A 9,009-nucleotide genomic window follows, 5' to 3' on the forward strand; every position below is an offset into this window, starting at 1 on the left:
CGCCCATGAGAGAGAGACATCATGGCTTTCAAACAAGCAAAGTGGCTGTTGGTCAAGGCCGCACACCCCAGCCTCCACCTTACTCCCCCTCTCTCCTCCTCAAAAGCTACTGACTCAGAGATGGCACATAAAGCTCATTGTGGGACTGGCTCTAGTGGCTGTAATTCTGCACCAAGGCTGAATTTTGGGAAAGAGACTTCAGATACAGTACAAGGAGACCACTAAGGTCTATATAAAAGCATCCAAAGAGCACTATGTCATGACCTTTTAATAGTTGTAGATGTTGTGTCTATAACTGAACAATAATAACAACAACAACTCTGTGTTTGTGTGTGTAGTTAAAATCCCAGGGTAAGGGCGCAGGAGACGTGGACCACATCATGTTGGACATCTACGCCATTGAAGAGCTAAGAAACAAGAATATACCCGCCACAGATGACTCTTCCAAATACAGTTACACCTCTGAGGAAAACGGCAACTACAGTTAGTGTTTGGATTCTCACAAAAAGACCTTAAGTTTAGGTTGACGGCTGTATTTACAGAACATTTCACTCTAACTCTTAATGTGTGTGTGTGTGTGTGTGTGTGTGTGTGTGTGGTGTGTGTGTGTGTGTGTGTGTGTGTGTGTGTGTGTGTGGTGTGTGTGTGTGTGTGTGTGTGTGTGTGTGTGTGTGTGTGTGGTGTGTGTGTGTGTGGTGTGTGTTGTGGTGTGTGTGTGTGTGTGTGTGTGTGTGTGTGTGTGTGTGTGTGTGTGTGTGTGTAGAGTTTGAGCAGGCCTCAGCCACCGTGCTGGCCTTGCGCTGCGACCGTGCCTTTTGCGAAGAAGTGACCACGGGTCAGGAGTGCGGTGTGCTGCTGGACCAGACGTCCTTCTACGCGGAGCAGGGCGGACAGACATTCGACGAGGGCTACATGGTTCGAGAGGACGACAGTACAGAGGATGTAAGTACAGCAAAAAAAAAACAACAACAAAGGATGAAAAACAACATGGATACATGTGCTTCTCAGTGGTTTGTAATGAGATCCACTAATGCTGTTTGAGATTGTTTCGTAAAAACATCACAAGTTCTGAGGTGTTAAAAAAGAAGAGTGTGTTGCTTTTTCCCCAAACTACTTAGTGGGTCATGTTGCAGATTAAAACAAAAATTCTAAAATTAATTCTCCTGTCTTTAATTAGAACCCGTGGGTCTAATAGCTGGTGGAAATAAAGGCCCTCTGTTAGCTGACAAAGGCTGGAAACATTGCAATTCTGACAGGAAAACATAGGGCATTTTCGGTTAAATTGAACTAGAGTTTGTTTGTCCTGCTGGTGCTGTTCATTTTGGCAAGTGAGAACGCGGCAATCACACAACAAAAGCCATCCAAACAAGTGTACCGAGACCTGCTTGAAGAGGTGGTTTCGGTACGCTTTCAGTCGTGCTCTGGAACGGTTAGTTTGTGGTGAGAACGTGATTGTACTCAAACCGCACCAACTATACAAACTCCGCAAGTCAGAGCTAATGTCTCCTGTAGTCAGGTGAGTTTAGCAGTCTGTGATGCAGCAGAGCAGAAACATGTTGCAGCTTCCAGTGTTTCTTTCAAAAAAACGGACTGTGGTCAAGCTCACCGTCCATGACTTGTAATGGTGCATTTTGGAACGCTTGGATTTTTCCAGGTGTGAAACGAAACGAAACCAAACCCACCAAGGGCAAATTGCTCCAAGTTTACAAACTCACCAACTGATTCGGACAAAAGCAAACAAACTACAGGTGTGAAAATGCCCATAAATATTATAAATTCTTTTCAACTGTCTCATGAGTGAGACCCTGAATGGCATGAACATGCATTCATATATTAGGTTTCAGAAGACCATCTGTCAAAAAAAATAAAATAAAAATCTGTTCAAATGTCCAACTGTTGTTTGTTCGTCCTGTTGTTCTTTCTGATAATTATCAGTCTTGGTGTTGGATACGAAAGAGAACATAAGACTTAAAACATAAGAAAAAGATAATTATCATTTTTTTCTGAGAATGTGAGGACTTGTTAAAAAACCTGTTCTGCTTTGGTTATCGATAATACAGAAGATTTTAATGAGTGTTTTATTAATTTATCTTTTAAAAGGTTTTTAAGTTTGATTCCACTTGTCCTGGGATAAAGCCTGACTTTCCCTCCCCTTCGCTATCTCTGCTTACTATTTTCTAAGGGCGTGTCCAACACCATTTCTTAAAACACATCAAAAACTTTAAAGCCTGAGTTTTAAATATATATATATATATATATATATATATATATATGTATATATGCGTGTGTGTGTATAAATCTCCAAATGCTAGAACAAAATACACACACAATCCGTCAGGTGAGTTAGTTCAGGTAAGACTGTGAAACTGTGTGAATGTGAATTTGTTCTCAGTCAACTTACCTGGATAAATAAAGGTTAAAAAAAGGTTGGTTTGAAAACTTGCTAACAAGCTGGATTTGAATTTTTTTTTTTTTTTTGCAGAACATAAACCTGTCTAACATATCTTCATTTCTTTGCAGCGGATGGAGTTCACAGTGAAGAATACGCAGGTTCGAGGTGGCTACGTTCTCCATCTGGGGACGGTCTATGGCAGTCTGAAGGTTGGAGACCGCGTTACTTTGCGTGTAGATGAGGTAAGAATATAATATATGTAAGATTTAGGCCTGCGCAATTCGGGGGAAAATATGAATCACGATTTTTTTAGCTTAAAATTAATATCATGATTCTCTGTCATGATTTATTTCTCATGAAGTATGTTTATTGCTCACATAAATCATGAAAAAACAAAAATTGGCAGAACCAAACTGATTTTCTTTTTTTAGCACATTGGGCATCACCACAAGGCTGTAAACATAGAAGCTTCAGTGAAAAGAAGGAAGAGCATTGCAGTGCTTGGAAGTGCTTTAAAACACTATTTTATACCGTCTATGTTTAAAACTCACAGAAGAAAGTGGTAGCGTTTGTGATGCAGTTGGCTTGTAAAAGTCAATAATAAAAATAAAAAAAAGAGTGATGTGTTTTCTGTCTCTAGGTGACCCCCGGACTTGTTTATTGGACATATGTTTGTTCATATTCTCTTTCCAGGCTCGTCGTAGGCCCATCATGAGCAACCACACTGCCACACACATCTTGAACTTCGCCCTGCGGGGGGTTTTGGGAGAGGCCGACCAGAGGGGCTCCCTGGTCGCCCCTGACCGTCTGCGCTTTGACTTCACTGCTAAAGGTGCACTCAGCACGGCCGAGGTCCGCCAGACTGAGGAGATCGCTTGTGCCATGATAAAAGAAGCCAAGGTCAGTGGGGGAATACACATTAAATAAACACACACCGAATAGTTTATTTTGACTGAAAGGGCAAGATAATGTTGCCTTTTAGATACTCTAAATCATTTTCATGAGGGTGATCAACTGTTGAATTTAAGCTACCATCCTCTGGCCTCCCTGAAAAGTAAACAAAAACAAAACCGTAAATGCTTAATGTCTTCTGCTGATGAGATTGCAGAGGGTTTGTACCAACCTTTGACCCTGATATTAAGTTTCACATGGTCTTGCCTTTTAATAATAATGAATGTTAACGAAGCCACCAGTTGACAGTGCTTTCTCTCTCCAGCCGGTGTATGCCATGGAAGCCCCACTAGCAAAAGCCAAGGCTATTCAGGGTCTGCGTGCCGTGTTCGATGAGACCTACCCTGACCCGGTCCGAGTCGTGTCCATCGGTATCCCTGTTGAGCAGCTGCTGGAGAGCCCTGACAGTACTGCTGGTTCTCTCACCTCCATTGAGTTTTGTGGTGGAACGTGAGTTTGATGCTATATTTCACTTCTCTTGCATTTCAGTTTGTGACAGAGGATACAAACCAACTTCATGTTATTACTGACATATATAGCTGGCAACAAACATTATGTAGAGAACCTGTTTACAACTTGGTTACAACTTGTTTTCAAGTGATCTTGATTTAAGAATGTAGTATTTCTAATCGCAAATGTCCGCTGTGACATTTGGATAAGACGTTGGTTTTAGAGCCCGATTTTTAAAGCCAATACCGATACAAATATTTGGTAAATAAAAAATCCAATTTGCCGATATATCGGCCAATATATGTATATAAAAATATAATCCAGAAACAAAACTTGAAAGGATGTCCCTAACATTAGTTAGGGACATCCTTTTGTCACAACAGAACAGAGGAACATCAAAATATATTAAATTTCGGATTAATAAAAGTATAAACTTAAGATATGAAACCTAAAGTCCTTTGGTGGACAACCTATGCAACGCCAACGCTCATAACATGGTTGACTGTTCATTTCATTTGTCAGAATCATTTATTTGTCATATATTTATCATAAATGACAAATAAACAATTATTTTTGTCATCTGCCATTGTAAATGCCGATACCTATAGTATCATCCGGTAATATCGGCCCACCGATATATATATTTGTCGGGCACTAGTGATGATGATGGTGTACGTATGTTGCATATACATGCAATTCATGAACATTCAATTCCCATAGATAGATAGATAGATAGATAGATAGATAGATAGATAGATAGATAGATAGATAGAGCGCTAAAACAAGAGAGCAATCAAGACAAGCTAGCACAGCCGTCATTAAACACTAACTGTATCAACATGCAATATCATTGACAAAAAGACAAAACTAAAATGTAGTTTTAAAAATATAAACTTTACTCACTGTGCTACTATAATGCCTATGGTCTGCGGGTTGGCTTCAGGTGGTTGATTAATATGTGTTTGCATATTCCTCGGTGCAGATTGGCTCTCATAACCAGTCGAGTGGGTGTGAAATCAGTCTGGATAACTCAGTAATCTTAATCATTCAACGTTTTTCATCAGAATATATGTAATAAGTTTGACAAAAGTGAAGTGGTTTTGGCGGGACTAGGTGATGAGGATGATACACTGATATGATCAAACTTACCAAGGACAGTTTTGACACACAACCAATGAAATTACAATAAAAAGCCGATAAAATGAAGAGGGGTTTTAAGAAAAACATTTTGACTAAAAGTAATGACCTAAGGTTGGTTTAAATGTAATGACTTTGACTAAATTGTTTAGAGTTTGACTTAAAATAACAAATATTTGGAAGCATTTTTTTTTTTTTTTTTTTTCACCGCTACGGTGCATGTAACGATCAACCTGGAGAAGGAGAGTTATATCTGAATAGATGTCTGCATTTACATGAAGCCAGTGCCCAGTGGCGGTGTGTAAAATGGAAACCATTAATTGGATTTCTGGGTCTTTATGGTGAGACTGCCGTGTGTCGGTGCAGACAAGACCTGGAACATTTTGTAGAGCTCACTCCAGCGATTCCACCTGCTGCACTGACTTTAACAGTGTCTGCTCCTGGCTGTAAAAGTCCCCTGAAGGCCACAACATCACCGCTCTTGCATAGATTATAGCAAGACTTTTCATTTCATTTGATATTACTGTCGAAATGATTTCCAAGCTGTATTTTATGTGCATTAGTTTTGAAAATGACCCCGCCTGTATAACATTAGTTCTAATTCAAGTACTGGAGGAGACATTTGATACAAAGTTTGTTTTTTTTGTTTTTTAAATTGCATACCACCGTGCCGCTCCAGGTTTTAAAATATTCCACTTTAGTGAACTGTTGTTGTGCTTGTGGACATTGTATGTGATATTTTTCTCTTCTGTTGGTGTTCCTCCTCACTGCCCTGCTCCTTGTCTGCCTCCCACAGTTGTGTATCTCTTTTGCTAATGTGCCGTCGGTTTCTCTTATCTGCAGCCACCTGCAGAACTCGGGTCACGCCGCGCCGTTTGTCATCGTCTCAGAGGAGGCCATCGCTAAGGGCATCCGGCGCATTGTCGCTGTGACAGGAACAGAGGCCCAGAAGGTCAGCATGCATGTACTCTCTCTTACACACACACACACACACACACACACACACACACACACACACACACACACACACACACTTGCTCCCAGCATTATGCTCATGTATCCACCTACACTCACATAGAAAAGAGTTTTTAAGGAAGTAGATTTAATATTCCTACAGTGTGTGTCTGTCTAAAATGAAATGAATGCTTGTTGTGGCGGGTTAATGGTCAAAAAGTCTCAATCATTTTTCTTGTGTCTGAAAATATGTCTCAGACTGAGGTCTTTTTTTAGGGACCCTGGTGAGGAAAACGCACCCCAGTGATGAAACTTTAATGAAGCTTATTTTTGACTTGTGGTGAACTTGGAGCTAGAAAGGAGCATTTAGCATTTCCCCCTCTCTCCCAGGCCCCAAGGACAAATTAATCTTTACTATTTTTAGACAAAAAATGTTGTTTTATGCTCCTCATCTTCTTTTTTCTTCCATCTTGCTTTCACCACTCTGCTTCTTTTTCTTTCTTCCTCATCTCTCCCTCTACGTTTTTCTTGTTGCCCTTGTCTTGCCACTGCCCACTGCTCATGCCTCTGTGTCTCACATTCATCAGGCCCAGAGGAAAGCTGATTCCCTGCTCCAGTCTTTGTCTCAACTGGGAGACAAGGTGAAGCAGCAGACAGCCCCGAACAAGGACATACAGAAAGACATCGCCGACATGACGGAGGTAAATGGCATTTGTGTGTTCCAAGGACTCCAGAACAACCCAACAGAACAACTCTATGCTGTGGTGTCAACATGACTGTCTTTTCTGCAGTTGATAGGCACAGCAATGATCTCCCAGTGGAGGAAGGACGAGATGAGGGAATCCCTAAAGAGCCTGAAGAAGACCATGGATGACTTGGACCGCAACTACAAGGCTGACATCCAGAAGAGGGTCCTGGAAAAGACCAAGGAGGTGATAGAAAGCTGCCCCAACCAGCCGCTGCTTGTCATGGAGATGGAGACCGGAGCCTCCGCTAAGGTGAGAGGCAACACAGGCTTTTTAACAACCTCCAAAATTATGGAAAGGAATTTGTATTAAGCAATTTCTACCGATTTTTTTTTTTCTTCTTTTTGTTAATTGACTTTTCAGCCCATAAGGAAACTATGTCCTTGTAAAAGAAGCCCCTACACACACATACAAGAAGAAATCTATATTCCAAGGCCCAAGACTTCCTTAGCACCCCATACAAAAATAATGAAAAGTACAAACAGTATTAAAATCCAGTTTAACTCTGCAGTATTGCGTATTTTCTCAGGGCAGTCTCTGTTATTGCCTCATTCCTGTTATGTGACCAAATCAGCTCTGTGGCCCATTAGTTCTGACCCTGAGACATAAACAGTGTTGAGTAGGAGACTTTTTTTTCTTTCTTTCTTCCCTTTCTTTTTTTTTTTTTAACTCTTCTGCTCCTCTCTCACTTTTTTCCCTTCTTATCTTCTCGAAGGCACTGAACGAGTCACTGAAGCTGCTGAAGTCCCAATCTCCTCAGACAGCTGCGATGCTCTTCACTGTAGACCCAGACGCCGGCAAGATCACCTGCCTGTGTCAAGTCCCACAGGTAACACGCCAATTTACTGAGCCATACGGTGTGCCGGTAGCCTCTCAGTGCCATGTCTGAAACACATTGAACCCTAATCACCCCTCCTCTCTTCAGGATGTGGCCAACCGAGGTCTGAAGGCCAGCGAGTGGGTTCAGGAGCTGTGTCCCTTGCTGGACGGTAAAGGAGGCGGCAAGGACATGTCGGCCCAGGCCACGGGCAAGAACACACAGTGTCTTCAGGAGGCGCTGCAGATGGCCAACCAGTTTGCGCAGCTTAAACTGGGAGAGAACTAAGAGGGGTCTGTGTAAGAGGAGGAGAGGAGCCTGCAAACATAGGTTTGGTAGCGGGAATAAGGTTGAGTCCTGAGTCTTAACTGAGTTATAAGTCACCAAACATCCTACTTTCCTTTGTCCATTACCTGTCCTCTTTTCTTCTCCCCTTCGGGTTACAAAAAAAATTTAGAAAAGGAACTAAACTTCCAGGCTTCTTGCTCATTATGTTGACAGATGACCACTAACTCTCAGCCTCAGTACCTGAGCCACTCATATTTATTGACACTATGATTGCTAAGTTTGCTCCAGTAAAAAAAAAAAAATCATCTCTGTGGAAATAGCTTGAATATAAGCAGATTCCCTCATGCAGTTGAGTAAAAGAGGACGGCAGATGTTTTGAGAAATTTTATTTTAGTGATTCTACTTCATTTTTGGCATGCTTATGACGGAGGAAAGGTGATGTACTATTGATCAATTTAGCCTCCGACAAGTACTGTACAGATCAGATGAAGTACCAAAACCCACCATCCTGCCTGTGTGTTTGTTTCATCTCACTGTAGCCGTGTTTATTTAAATCCAACCCCCAAGGCAGTGGGTTTGTCCTGCTTAACCAAGGCTGCTTTAAACGGCATCAACTTAAACGTTTGGCTTCCCGTACCACTTAAGCTCAGCCTTGGAAAGAAAAGAGAAAAGTCAGCCCAACTCTTAAATAATTAAGGTACATTTTGTCCTTTTAGTTGTCTGAAGGGGTTTGATCTGATCTCTGGCCAGCGGCCCCGTCTGTCTGTGTGAGCTCTCTCCTGTGATTGGTTGGTCTAGCTGTACATGCACTAGCTGTATCAGAGTCTTGCTTTTTGAATAACAAGCCATTGCAAGAAGTCAATGGGTTTAATAAGGTAAAAAGAATAATCCATTAACTTTATAAAAAGATAGTGAATGTGTCGAATAATCTGTGTAGCTTCATTTCGCTAACATTAGATATCGATTAAATGCAGAAAATGTCTTTTATCATTGTAGCTATTCCATGTCAGAAGTGTCACGTTATGGGAATGAAAAATAAATATGACTGGTACCGGTGATTAATTGCAAAGGAAAGTACAGACTCTGTTTACTCTGAACTTCAAGTGTTGGTTTCTGATCAATTACACTGAAAGGTTAGACACCATTAGATGTGGATCACTGAACAAAAATGATTGAGGTATACATTCATTAGCAAGTGGAAGCATGTATTAATAATGGTTTAAAGAGTGCATTTTGTGTACTTTGTTTAGGCCTGAAATAGCCCAGAATAGGTG

The 9,009-nt window shown here is 41.2% G+C and overlaps 1 protein-coding gene across 1 annotated transcript in view; it reads left to right on the forward strand.

The window, feature by feature from the left end:
- Nucleotides 1-8,804, forward strand: part of LOC116693650 (alanine--tRNA ligase, cytoplasmic) — a 22,332-nt gene extending 13,528 nt beyond the window's left edge. Inside the window, exons 11-20 of the mRNA XM_032522748.1 lie at nucleotides 339-483; nucleotides 764-942; nucleotides 2,521-2,634; nucleotides 3,086-3,292; nucleotides 3,609-3,793; nucleotides 5,774-5,882; nucleotides 6,472-6,585; nucleotides 6,676-6,882; nucleotides 7,346-7,459; nucleotides 7,556-8,804. Coding sequence (XP_032378639.1) covers nucleotides 339-483; nucleotides 764-942; nucleotides 2,521-2,634; nucleotides 3,086-3,292; nucleotides 3,609-3,793; nucleotides 5,774-5,882; nucleotides 6,472-6,585; nucleotides 6,676-6,882; nucleotides 7,346-7,459; nucleotides 7,556-7,735 — 1,554 coding nt within the window. The 3' untranslated portion in view covers nucleotides 7,736-8,804. The remainder of the gene's footprint in view (nucleotides 1-338; nucleotides 484-763; nucleotides 943-2,520; nucleotides 2,635-3,085; nucleotides 3,293-3,608; nucleotides 3,794-5,773; nucleotides 5,883-6,471; nucleotides 6,586-6,675; nucleotides 6,883-7,345; nucleotides 7,460-7,555) is intronic.
- The last annotated feature ends 205 nt before the right edge of the window (nucleotides 8,805-9,009 follow it).

The sequence above is a fragment of the Etheostoma spectabile genome, chromosome 8 (assembly GCF_008692095.1).
Source record: "Etheostoma spectabile isolate EspeVRDwgs_2016 chromosome 8, UIUC_Espe_1.0, whole genome shotgun sequence".
Taxonomy (NCBI): Eukaryota; Metazoa; Chordata; class Actinopteri; order Perciformes; family Percidae; genus Etheostoma; species Etheostoma spectabile.